The sequence below is a fragment of the Fusarium oxysporum genome, chromosome VIII (genome assembly GCF_013085055.1).
Source record: "Fusarium oxysporum Fo47 chromosome VIII, complete sequence".
Taxonomy (NCBI): Eukaryota; Fungi; Ascomycota; class Sordariomycetes; order Hypocreales; family Nectriaceae; genus Fusarium; species Fusarium oxysporum.
In genome coordinates, this window is record NC_072847.1 from 2,162,007 (window position 1) to 2,173,873 (window position 11,867).

Sequence of the window (11,867 nt, forward strand, 5' to 3'; positions counted from 1 at the left end):
GACGGGGCATACTATTAGGCCGTTCTCTATATGGACGTCATGTCTATTTCGTCTTAGATCACTCCCATCCTCAACCCATACCTACCATACCATATACCGTACACAGTCTGCCAACCCTTTCTCCGCACTACCTACCTACCCTTACTCGATAATATCCAAGACAGGCCAGTTCAGCACAGCACCAGCCTCTAGGCCCTGGTCCTGGCCTTGACTCGGTCTCGTCGCAATCAATCAATCACGGGAGAGGACTGGCTGAACTCACTCACATGTGCCGACAAAAGTAAACATCTATTCTCTACCTTGGCCATAAGTTAATACCCCGCCAATTTCACGTCAACATATTCCCCTCTCCCTCCTTTTCCTCTCGTCCCGATTCCAGTTCCAGCTCCCTGGGCTGCGGGACACCCCTACGTATCGGAAACACAACGGGCTTGCCTGACATCTGTCTACCCGTTGTGACCGTTGTGATCCAGCACCAGTACCAGCACCAACACCGGCTGGTCCCCTACTGGATTTGGATACTGGCCCATCCGACAGCGCTCCCTATTCTAGGTCTCTTCGCCCCGGGCGGCAGCGGTAGCGTCAGAATTGCGAGTGAGCAAGTTGTGCCTTGGGCTTCTGGGCTGGATGAGTGGCTGAGACAGCCAGCGCAAGCAGTACAAGGTCAATCTGCACGCGATTCGTCGCGTTACCTACTCGGGATGGGACTTATTTCTTGAGGCAGCTATTCGACGTTATTAATCATCCTATCACTTTTCCACTGCATTTCTGCCATTCTTCAACTTGGCGATGCTCATTTACCTGGCCTTGTCTTCCGATCTACCGCCCCTATTGTTTCAAGCTCTGATGCAACACACGACTGTCAGGGTTTCAATCAACAAACTGACCCAGGTTTCCAATAGCGGTTCGCTACTTGTTTCATAGCCTGTGGCATTGGGCGAGCGCAATTGCTACCTCCGTCACTACTTATATATTGGAATCAAGGTATATCCGGTACCCACCCGCCTCCACGAACTCCGTCACCGTGCTACCGATCTCACTGCCCCGGACCTACCGATTATCGACGGTGTCCAGCTCTCGGCAAGACACCGTCGTGATTCAAAAGCCCTCAGCGACCATGGTCTACTGTGGGAAAGCCTCTCAGGGCTGCCAGAACTGTCGCGTGCGACGTATCAAGGTGAGTTAATCCGCTGGAGTCATCCACGACCTGCGATTCTCCACACATACAGTAGTTCATGGGCTTTAACTAATTGGCAATTCTACTCAACAGTGTGACAAAATCAAACCGGAATGCTCACAATGTATTCGGGTTGGGAAAAAGTGCCCTGGTTATCGTGACCAGCTCTCCCTCATGTTTCGTGACGAGAGCAGCAAGGTGATACAAAAAGCACATGCACAATGGGGTGTTGGTGAATCCTCTGAGGGCCTATCAACACAAACATCCTCCAGCTCTCTGGCTTCTTCTTACTCGTCCAACAGCTCTACACAAGCCTCTTCCGTTTCTGCTTCTTCCTCTATAACATCTCTACACAGCTATCCTGGTCCCGCAGCGATAGCATCCTCCTACAAATCATTCAGAGATGGCTGGCCAACGTCTCCTGCTTCAACTGCGAGCCAGCAAACACCATCGCCGACCCCTCAATCTCCCGCTTCATCTTTATATCATACGACCTCAAATGCTTCCACTGTACAGCCTATCGTTATACGACCACCAAGGCTTTCGCCGCCAATCGATCCAAGTCTCGAGGAGCAGGGCGTTCAGTTCTATGTCAACCGTTACCTAATAGGCCATCCAGATGAGCCCAGGTCCCCCGGCGATTTGTCACACACGGAATGGCTATGGGACCCTGCTGTTCAAGACGTAATGGCCGCGGTTGGCCTCGCTAGCCTTTCCAATCTCAAAGACGATCCCAGCATGATGACGATAGCCCGTCAACGATATGGGTTGGCTTTGCGCCAGACTGGTCGCCTCGTACAGACCTCGAGCATGCCGGATTTTGAGGTCACGATGCGCTCCGTCGTCATGCTTGCCATGTTCGAGGTTTGTGCCCCGACCCCTAATGCCAGCCAACACACCCGCATGGTCAGCCCCATCTCCCCGATCTACCATTCTCCTGTCCAATCTTGGCTTTTGATATGCTAACACCCGTCTCCAGCTTGTCAAAGGAGCCTATCAAGGACTAGGGCACGTTCATGCGCACATTATGGGCGGGCTTGCTCTATTGCGACGATGGCTACCTATGCCAGCGGCCGCTTTCCTCGGTGTTCGTGCCATGGTACAAATGTCTTATTCTCTTGTATGTCATGGTTTCTAAGCACATCGTCCCAATTTACTCACATAGTTGCTCAGTTTATACCTGCTCACATGTCCGCAACACCCCTGCCGGACCCCCTATTCGAATGGATTTCGTTTGCAAGAACCCTCCTTGACCCAGCCGATCATCCTGCTACCGATCTCGGCCCATTAATTGGGCGATTCATTCAGGTCTCAACATACATCAAGACTCATGCTCTGGTCGACGGTCGTTCTGTCATAGTGTCCACCTTGAAGCAATTATTAGATATCGACGAGTCATTCCTTAGTTGGGAACGAAATCTTGGACCTACTTGGCGATTTCGCGAAGAGAAAGCGGAACACCTACCACCAGCTGCGGTATTCGATGGCACGTGTCATGTCTATTTCGACATGTTTGTTGCACGGATGTATGGACACTACCGATGGGCGCGTACTCTCTTGAATCAGACAATTATCGAATTCATCAAGGCGTACCCCAAATCTAGCGCGCCCTTGATCTCGCTGGCCGAATATGGACATCGATACGAGATCGTTAGAAAACTCGCCCGCGACACTCTCGTGAGCACCCCAACACATTGGCGACACCCGCTTCTCACCGAAAAGGCTGCCATACCAGTCGAGAGACCAGGAGGGGCGGGCTCTGGCTCTGCTGGGCTTCCCGTTGTTCTATTTCACCTTCAAGTTGCTGCCTGTGCTCCTGGTGTCCCAGAGGCATACTGGGACTGGGTTGTGGCAGTGATGGAGTGTATATGGAGTGATATGGGTATTCTTCATGCCAAGTGCATGATGGACACCATGAAGGCATATCGTGACTCGTTGAAAATAAAGAAGGAAGTGATCGAAAGCAGTGTGCGGTGATGATAACTCGCCCAGGCATCGGTATGGTTATGAATAAAATTTTGGAATGCCTGGGACAGTACGAATGCATCTTGTTCGGTGTTTACTGGCTTTGTGGGCTGCATTGGCATCGAGTTTCTTCTTTTGGGTACCTAGGGGTAGAAAAACTGACATCGAGCGTCGTTCTTCACCCGGAGTTGGCTGGTTTGGGTATTGCATCTGGACTTTTAGGTTCACGGAAGGTTATGGTTAACGAATATTGGGTGCATGGCCACTTATGCTTGTGGTAGACATGATAACTTCTCAACCTCAGTGCTGCTACTCGCACCTGAGGCCTCTATATTACACAACTTATGTTGATAAACTCTTTCTTTGTCTATAGTATTATCAGAGCTTAATGGAAATGACCATGGCTCAGACATTTTATACTATTCAAAATCATTAACTCACTCACTCACTGGCCCATTAGATGGACGATTTCAGAAACAGGTGCCCTGACTCTTTGTCGAGGCATCATATTAGTGCTAAGTAGCAATTTGGGACTATTCTACAATCCTTTGATCTTGTCAGCAGTCTCTAAAATTGATCATCTAACCTTATCTCACCCTGAATTCAAAAACTTGGTTATCATTGGTGCTTATCTGTTTCCATTCATCAGAGCCTGGCTCTTCCCCAGATGTTAGTGGGGATCTGACTAAACCCCCGGAGAAATAGTGTAGGCGTGGGCCGACCCTGGCTCAGGCACGTGTATCATTAAGGCAGCCACACCTTCAACTCCACCATAACATCCATACCCAGCCCAGCCTTATCGCAACGACCATCCCTTTCAAAGCCAGACTATTCGCGATCCATCAAAGCAAAGTTCATCATCGATACGAAGGAAACTGTTTAACTGCAATAGCAACTGTACTAGTCGCTGACTTCAATCATCATGGGGACGGATGCCCGAAAAGGTAACGCGACTCTACACATGCGCGACTGCATTAGACTAACACCCAGCTTGCAGGCGATGACGGCACGATCAAAGTCGCATCCAAGAACAAGAACGGAAAGATCAAGCTGAAGAAACCAGCGCCAAAACACAGCAAACCTGGAAACTGGATGGATGGTAGTGTAATTGAGGGTAACAGTATGTACTGAGGTCATCCTATACAAGCTTGGCGAAGCCGCTAATGTTCCCAAGACAAGAAGAAGAACGGCGCCTCACCTGTGGGTGCGCCCTCACCAGGTCCTGTTGTAAACGAACTCGACGAAACTTCCCGCGAAACCTTTGCGACAGGACGACCCCTCGAAGACAGCCCCGACCTGCAACAATGCAAGCACTGTAAGAAGAGCGTTTTGAAAACGGCCGCCAAGGCGCATATTGCGCAATGCCTGCGGTTAAAGAAAGAGAAGGCTCAAAGAAAGAAAGAAGCTCGCGAAGCAAGAGAAAGGGCAAAAGAGGCAGCAAGACAAGAAGAGCAACGGAAAGAGGACGAAGAGAATGGGGTTGAGCGGGGCGACGATGACAGTGACGACGACGGAATCTCAGCTGAAAAGAAAGCGACTGGAAGCAAGACTGCCAAAAAGGCCGCGGGTAAGAAACCCGAAGACGATAAGAAGGGGAAGAAGCGCAAGGCCGATGGTGATCCAGACAAGGGACCCAAGAATAAGAAGAAGAAGGATGAGCCGAAAGCCAAGGTCCCCAAGCCAAAAGGTGAGATACTGATCACAGGTCTCTTGAGAGGCTTGCACTAAAACTGATGCTAGGACCTGTGGACGTGGAGCGGCAGTGTGGTGTCTTGTTGCCGAATGGACAGCCATGCGCAAGATCATTGACATGTAAGAGCCATAGTATGGGAGCGAAGCGCGCAGTCGCAGGAAGATCTTTGCCATACGATATGCTTCTTGCCGCGTACCAGAAGAAGAATCAAGCGAAGCAGCAGAGTAAGTCTTGATCTAGTCCACCCCTCCACTAGTACTCCCTGCCTGGACACGACTAACAATTTACTCCAACAGAGGCAGCGCTTGATGCCAACGCGCCGATAGAAGATGAAGACGAAGCCAATAACGGGCCTGTCGACTCCGACGAAGAAACAACGGCCGTGATGGGTGCTCTATCACAATGGCGCCCTCAACCTCTAATACCACAACCCACCTTCACTCCCATAAAACGACAATACCAGCTCGCAAGATTACACGAACAGCTTCAAATGGCCACCAATGGTGGAAGGACAAATATCTTTTCAGTCACTGGTTTTGGAGCACAGAAGCTTCCCGAGGGCCATCCTGGGCTACAACCCGCTTCAGAAGATGCTCCAGGAGAGATAGACATTACTGCGGGTTTTAATAATGCTGGGCGGACGACAGCAACATTCACACCTCAAAGACAACCATCAGTTTCAAGCAGAGCATAGAATGAAACCTTGCAGAACAGGTAAAGGGTTGAAAACAGAACCAACACACGTTCTCTGGAAGCGTATCAAGGTCGATTGTGTAACGGACCATTCTTGGAGGAGATACCAAACGCTGTTTATTGTTTGTGACGAGGAGTATTGTACAGCGGGGTCTAGAAGACTTGACTTTTGTATGAGATATCAATAATGTTATGAGTCTCCCATCTCTAAGTATACCCGTCATGCCTCGGAACATGGGTCACATGCGGTGACTGGATGGTGGGGCCGCGCCGAGGTTGGCTTATGACGTCTTGAATGCGATAGCGCGCGTCGCTCATTATTACGGTCCCGTCTTGTCCTGCTATAATACCAGGGCTACTTACATGCGGCTCAACATCCATGTTGCCTTGCTCGCGACTCTTCCTTCACATCATGCACGTGCGCGTGCCTTTCAGCTATCATCACTTCGTTTCACGGCATTGATGAGCATTCTCAGTATCTTGATCTTGTTACAATGTCGTCTCAGCAGGCTCTCAATGCCCTTGGCCACGCCGTATCTGGCTCTGTTGGGACAGCCATATCAACAGCATCTCTGTACCCATTGGACCTGGTTACGACTCGACTCAAGGCGCAGCGAAAGACGGGAGGCTCTACAGGCGACTACGATGGTGTCATTTCAGCTTTCAAAGGCATCCCCGCCAACGAAGGAGGGATCAAGGCACTGTACAGTGGACTAGGAACAGATGTGGCCAAGTCGGTCGTGGATAGTTTTCTATTCTTTGGCTTCTACAACTATCTACGCCCTCGACATCGCAAACCCAAGATTGTCGAAGAGCTTCTTGTGGGCGCCGTCGCTGGAGGGTGTGCCAGGGCTCTCACCACCCCCATTTCGAACGTTGTCACGAGGAAGCAGATGTTGGGGAGTGAGCAGTCGCTTCTGGAGATTCTCTCCGAGATTCGAAAAGAAAGCGGATTGCTTGGTCTCTGGTCTGGCTATTCGGCTACCCTGATGCTCACTCTGAATCCCAGCATCACCTTCTTTGTCAATCGACGGCTGGCAGCGCGGATCTTACCAGCACTCGAAGAAGAGGACTTTCCAGTGGCATGGATCGCCTTCTTGATTGCCGCCTCGAGCAAAGCTACTGCCACTGCCATCACATATCCTTTCCAGACGGGCAAGACGCGCCTTCAAATGGCGGGTAGCTCGGTGAGCACGGCGGATGCTGATGTGGAGAAAGGGCAGAGCGGAAATTCGAAGCGCAAGCATATACTGCGGAGGATACTTGATCTTCTCAATCAGTCCATATTTGGCGTCATTATTCGCATCATTACCAACGAGGGTATGAAAGCACTCTACGCTGGACTTCAGGGAGAGCTTCTCAAGAGCTTCTTCAGTCACGGATTGACAATGCTCACCAAGGGTGTTATTCATCGGTTTGTTGTTCGTGTATGGTTTATGATGCTGTTGCCCTACTTGCGACAGCGAAGGCTGCGGATGAAGTGATGGGATGTGGTTCAGTGCGAGATTCTCAACATTGGAAAGCGACGCTCGATCGCTCCACGGTGTTTCCTCCGTGAGCTGAAAAGCCTGTCCCTTCGGACTGGAGGGCTATCAAGCCAGGCATCGAAGAGCCAGGGGCGGTATCTGTCTTGTGTGACTTGGAGGTCAGAGGTACGTCGCAGACGTAGCAGGTCAGGGGTGGAACATCCTCAGAAGATGTCTTTTTGGATGATGGGATCATGAACTGTTTAACGCAACTGTGACACAAAACATGACCACACTCTTTGGTCATCATGGGATTGGAGGCGTTTGTGAGCATCTTTAAGCATGACGGGCAAGTCCTCTGCTTGCCCTTTGACGTTTCCTCTTCGTTGAAGTTAATTGTGATGAGATTTTGCATGGTAATAGGGTGGGGACTGTCGGATCCAGATGCTGGGCATGTTGGTACGGTCTTGTCTTTCTTCGCAACTGGTGGGAGTTTGCTTGATTGGGCGTCTGGTGTAAGTGACGGAGTCCAGAATGATGGGAGATGTGGTTTCGCAGCCTGTACGATAGGGAGTCAACACGAAATACTACACCACTGTAGGGTTGAGATTCCTACCTTTTCCTCTTCCAGCGCTTTCCTGGCTTTGACCTTGTCCTCGCGCGCAATGCGATCCAGCTCGTCTTTGTCGAGTTCAAACTTACGCTTCGTATCTACTACCAAAGCTTGCGAGTTCGAATCGCTGATCGTCGCATCCACCTTTTCATCGTCGGTCTTGGTTACGTTTGCCTTGTTCTTGCGATCGAGACCAGCCTGCGTCAACTCAAAATCTTGAATGGTGCGCTCGCGATCCAGCTCATCCTCGTGCGCTTTTTGCTTAGCGGCCTCTTCCTCAGCAGCGGCGCGTGCCTTCTGGGCGCGTTTGATATCCTTCTTCTGCGTGAGTATGTTCGATAGTGCGCATTCACGGCAGAATATATCGCCGCGTCGACATGAGACGGGATCGCGGGCGATGTTGAGACACAGACCACAGGAGCCAAATGGGAGGAATGAGTCGCGGTGAAGGCGAGCGGACGAAGATGACCAGTGGGATTTTGCGAGGGCGCGTTCGTGAGAGGTGAAGACTGGACGGGAGGTGTTTCGTTTACCTGATTGATTAATTGGGTTAGTTTGGTAAGACAGCAGTTGTGATGGTATCATAAGGAACGTACTGTGTGCTGATACCATGATGTTATCTGGCTTGGGAGAGCTCCGTTATTGTTGATAGAAGCTGGTAGAGGGGAATTTTATGTCGCAGTGTCCTGAAGCTCGTAAATCTGATTTCGATGTGATTGAGAAAGACTAGTTTTCCCCAGTGATACTCGCCTACGAACGACAAGAACAAATTTGAAGTGATAGATGTTCAAATAAACGTTGAGGTAGACGTCAACTTAACTTAACTTAGTTGCAATGCAACCCCAGCACATGCCTATCCTGTCCTGTCATGCCCAGTCTAGGGATCCCATGTCATTTCTACAGGGTAAGCAAACAGGGAAAAAGTTGGAGGTGGGTCTATTATGAGCCGCTTCTCTCCGATCAAATACTTGTATAAAGCACTTGTCTAGACTTGTCTTTTTCCATTTAACGAATACTCGCGTTATAATATTGTCTCTGTTTTACAATGATAATTTGATATCTTCTCAAGCCTGTCGTTACCATGTCAGATTCAGATCCTCCTGCGCAGCCAAGTCTGCCATGGCGCATTGCCTCGGCGACTGTCATGGGCTCAGTTGGCGCATTCTCAAGAGTATTCATGAACGGCTTCAATACCCTCGAGGTTACAGGCCTAGAAGGGCTTCTGGGGGTTCTTGATCGTAGGAAAAGAGAAGGGCGTGAGCGCGGGCTGCTCACTGTATGTAATCATGTAGCAGTGTATGCCATGTCGATTCAACATTACTGTTCATTTGCTAACTATCTGCCATACATATAGACTTGATGATCCTCTTATTTGGGGCATGCTACCAATGCGGTACTTCTTTGACGCAGTCAACATGAGATGGGGTCTTGGGGCGCATGATATATGTTTCAAGAATAAGTAAGTCTTGAGAAGACCATCATATGCGAGTGAGTGAGTGAATATTCAGCTAACAACACAAATAACAGAGCCACATCGACATTCTTCAGTCTTGGTCAGGTTCTGCCCACTCACAGATTATGGTACTCTCCTTATGGTGGTCTATACCAGCCAACCATGGCACAGGCTGTCAAGCTACTATCCGGCCCATCACCAGCTTCATGGTCTACAGCCTCCGACTCTCCTCTCTCTGCAACTCCTGCTTCAACAAGACCTCCTGCAGTTCCTCAACCGCTCTTCTTCTCTACCAACGGCGTTGATCAATTTCCAGCGCCATCTGCCTACCCAGCCTATCGAAATGCCTGGGTCCACGTGTTTCCAGAGGCTTGTTGTCACCAAAGTCCGGATAGCGGATTGCGCTACTTCAAATGGGGTGTATCTCGACTGATTCTCGAATCTGATCCGGCTCCAGAGTTCATCCCCATGTTCGTTCATGGTACCCAGCACATTATGGCCGAGGATAGAGGATGGCCCAGATGGGCGCCTCGTTTTGGAAAGACCGTGAAGATAGTGATAGGTGAGCCGACAGATGTTGATCAGCTCTTTGGTCACCAGCGGGCAGCATGGCGCAAGCTTGTTGCGAAAGGTGACCCAGAACTTCTCCGAAATGGCCCAGAGGCTACTGAGTTAAGAATATCGGTGGCCAGGAGAGTAAGAGACGAGGTCGAGAAATTACGAGAAAGCGCAGGGTTCCCTGCAGAAAAGGACGAAGCACCGGCTCTCGCAGAAACATGGGCCAAAGATCCTCTCCGCACAAAATTCAAGAGCCCAGTCGATGGGAGTCTTGTTAACAGACATGGGCCAAGAGAACGCCCATGAGTATAAATTGTCATACATTTCGCTCGTAGAATTATAGACTAAAACAAGGAGGCTCAAACCACCCGAGACTAAGGTATTCATACTCAACATTAGTTGTTGACAGGAATAAAACAATAAATGACGAATCAAGACACCGACACACGCTGCTGTCCCAAGATCCAATATCTCTCCTGTCCTGTCTAATTCATGCTGACCCTTAACTCCATCGTGCTGAGAAATAGTCGTCACGTAATATTCCGGTATTTTCTTCTTTTGGTTTGCAGTGAGGCGCTGTTACTGAAACAGCTCGATTCAAAAACGCTGTGATCATGACGCAGGCAAAACTAGAAATCTTGGTCTCCCGCCACTGGGGGTTGGGGCAAGTTCTAATACGCCTCGAAACCTTGAGTGGGAACAGCCTGGGGGTATCCGCGAGCCTGCGCTTGGAGAGCCTGCTGCTGAGGGTGCATCATAAGGTCGTTGAACCAAACGTGCTGAAGGGCATCATGGGCACTGATCCTCAGTTCTGGTCGAAGCTGTAGCATTCGCTGCAGCAGATCGATACCGTTGGGGTCAATCGCCGGGAGGATGTTTCGAAGATCTTGAGTGGCGTACATATGGAATGTAGGTTTGTACTCGGGGAACTGTGTGATACCGGGCCAGGTACGCTCTGTTGGTGTTCCCATGATGCGGAAAATGCGGATGATCTGGTCTTCGTTTGTGGTTCCGGGGAACAGAGGTCGACCGGTAAACATCTCGGCCATGATGCAGCCCGCGGACCAGATATCGATACTGGTGTTGTATGTTCGGCTGCCGAGGAGAACATCGGGGGCGCGGTACCATAGGGTGACGACCTCATTGGAGAAGGTGTTGACGGGGATACCAAAGGCGCGGGCAAGGCCGAAATCGCCGAGCTTCAAAACGCCCTTGCTATTGATGAGCAAGTTCTGGGGCTTGAGATCGCGGTGAAGAACACGATTTTGGTGACAGAAGTCGATGCCCTTGAGGAGCTGGTACATGAAGGACTTGATGGTGGTAGGCTTGAGGGCACCGCGATCGCCATGAGTGTCCATGTACCTCTTAAGATCGCCGTCCATGTACTCGAAGACGAGCATGAGTTTGTTCTCGGTGTGAATAACATCGTGCAGGCCTACAATATTCTCGTGCTTGAGCTCCTTCATCAACGAAATCTCTCGGATGGCGGTCGACGGTGTTCCCTCTTCGGAGTCGAGGTGGATTTCCTTGAGCGCTACAAGCTCTCCAGTCTGTCTGTTGCGGCCCTTGAAGACGGTGGCGTAGGTACCTTCACCGAGCTTCTCGAGCTGCTGGAACGAGCTGGGGTGTCGCTTTCCGTCCATGTTGAGGGTACGATACGATATCAGTTGGGGGATCTGATGCGGGTAGGGTTTGAAAAGCGAACGAGGATGAGTGGGTATTGGCTGATAATGGCGTGTCACCAATTTCGACTGAGGGACCTGGGACTGCGACTTGGGCGAGGATTGTCGATAATCTGCAGGTGAGAAAGATTATGCGAGGTGAAGGGTTTTGGGCAGTGGCTATTGTTTGCTGCTATTTCTTGATATTTTGGGTTTGTTGATGACTCACAAACACTGCCCTTGACGATAGAGTATGTATTTGGGGGTTCCGCCCTTCAGGTTGGCCTCACTTTTTTTTTTTTGGAGTCGCACCCTTTGCTTGCGGTGACTTTTGAGATGGATGGAGGGGGGGAAGAAAGGGAATGTCTGTAGGTACCCAAACAGTGGAGGCTGCTGGAAGGGTCTCCTTGCGAGGGAGGGGTTGGAGGGATCGACAGAAGGGGAAGAGAGTCTGGAATTAGTACTTATGAAATCCGATACCTAGTTGGCCATTGAAATACTGAAAACTAAGGTGTTAGTCAGGAGCAGAATAGTTGGTGATATATACTGTATAGTAATATTCTTCACAATTTTTGTTAAATATCTAAA

The 11,867-nt window shown here is 50.1% G+C and overlaps 6 protein-coding genes across 6 annotated transcripts; 4 read left to right on the plus strand and 2 right to left on the minus strand.

Annotated features, from left to right (window-relative positions):
- Positions 1 to 1,117: 1,117 nt before the first annotated feature.
- Positions 1,118 to 3,154, plus strand: FOBCDRAFT_205360 (uncharacterized protein; the record flags this gene model as incomplete). Its single annotated transcript, XM_031188249.2, has 4 exons — positions 1,118 to 1,177; positions 1,271 to 2,041; positions 2,157 to 2,297; positions 2,351 to 3,154. The coding sequence occupies 4 exons, from the start codon at positions 1,118 to 1,120 to the stop codon at positions 3,152 to 3,154; spliced, it is 1,776 nt and encodes a 591-aa protein (XP_031035514.2).
- A 773-nt stretch (positions 3,155 to 3,927) lies between these two features.
- On the plus strand, positions 3,928 to 5,732 carry FOBCDRAFT_229722 (SCA7, zinc-binding domain-containing protein). The gene is made up of 5 exons (XM_031188247.3): positions 3,928 to 4,086; positions 4,140 to 4,262; positions 4,317 to 4,829; positions 4,883 to 5,059; positions 5,132 to 5,732. The coding sequence occupies exons 1-5, from the start codon at positions 4,065 to 4,067 to the stop codon at positions 5,527 to 5,529; spliced, it is 1,233 nt and encodes a 410-aa protein (XP_031035512.1). The 5' UTR covers positions 3,928 to 4,064; the 3' UTR covers positions 5,530 to 5,732.
- Positions 5,733 to 6,022: 290 nt separating this feature from the next.
- Positions 6,023 to 7,025, plus strand: FOBCDRAFT_297286 (mitochondrial carrier domain-containing protein; the record flags this gene model as incomplete). Its single annotated transcript, XM_031188246.3, has 1 exon — positions 6,023 to 7,025. The coding sequence occupies one exon, from the start codon at positions 6,023 to 6,025 to the stop codon at positions 7,010 to 7,012; it is 990 nt and encodes a 329-aa protein (XP_031035511.2). The 3' UTR covers positions 7,013 to 7,025.
- Positions 7,026 to 7,037: 12 nt separating this feature from the next.
- On the minus strand, positions 7,038 to 8,219 carry FOBCDRAFT_297292 (uncharacterized protein; the record flags this gene model as incomplete). Its single annotated transcript, XM_031188245.2, has 3 exons — positions 7,038 to 7,553; positions 7,611 to 8,140; positions 8,204 to 8,219. 3 exons carry the CDS (start codon positions 8,217 to 8,219, stop codon positions 7,038 to 7,040), a joined length of 1,062 nt encoding a protein of 353 aa, XP_031035510.2.
- Positions 8,220 to 8,592: 373 nt separating this feature from the next.
- On the plus strand, positions 8,593 to 10,107 carry FOBCDRAFT_48806 (lysophosphatidylcholine acyltransferase). The gene is made up of 3 exons (XM_031188242.3): positions 8,593 to 8,903; positions 8,962 to 9,066; positions 9,135 to 10,107. The coding sequence occupies exons 1-3, from the start codon at positions 8,689 to 8,691 to the stop codon at positions 9,922 to 9,924; spliced, it is 1,110 nt and encodes a 369-aa protein (XP_031035507.2). The 5' UTR covers positions 8,593 to 8,688; the 3' UTR covers positions 9,925 to 10,107.
- Positions 10,108 to 11,601, minus strand: FOBCDRAFT_48807 (kinase-like domain-containing protein). The gene has a single exon (XM_031188243.3). The coding sequence runs from the start codon at positions 11,259 to 11,261 to the stop codon at positions 10,290 to 10,292; it is 972 nt and encodes a 323-aa protein (XP_031035508.1). The 5' UTR covers positions 11,262 to 11,601; the 3' UTR covers positions 10,108 to 10,289.
- Positions 11,602 to 11,867: the final 266 nt, after the last annotated feature.

What these genes read in the sequence shown, in the direction of transcription:
- FOBCDRAFT_229722 (XM_031188247.3), top strand. Translation starts at nt 4,065, where the DNA reads ATGGGGACGGATGCCCGAAAAG. An exon ending in CAAGGTCCCCAAGCCAAAAG is followed by an intron (nt 4,830 to 4,882) that starts GTGAGATACTGA and finishes AACTGATGCTAG; the next exon opens with GACCTGTGGACGTGGAGCGG. An exon ending in GAATCAAGCGAAGCAGCAGA is followed by an intron (nt 5,060 to 5,131) that starts GTAAGTCTTGAT and finishes TTACTCCAACAG; the next exon opens with AGGCAGCGCTTGATGCCAAC.
- FOBCDRAFT_48806 (XM_031188242.3), top strand. Translation starts at nt 8,689, where the DNA reads ATGTCAGATTCAGATCCTCCTGCGCAGCCAAGTCTGCCATGGCGCATT. An exon ending in GTATGTAATCATGTAGCAGT is followed by an intron (nt 8,904 to 8,961) that starts GTATGCCATGTC and finishes CCATACATATAG; the next exon opens with ACTTGATGATCCTCTTATTT. An exon ending in GATATATGTTTCAAGAATAA is followed by an intron (nt 9,067 to 9,134) that starts GTAAGTCTTGAG and finishes CACAAATAACAG; the next exon opens with AGCCACATCGACATTCTTCA.
- FOBCDRAFT_48807 (XM_031188243.3), bottom strand. Translation starts at nt 11,261, where the DNA reads ATGGACGGAAAGCGACACCCCAGCTCGTTCCAGCAGCTCGAGAAGCTC.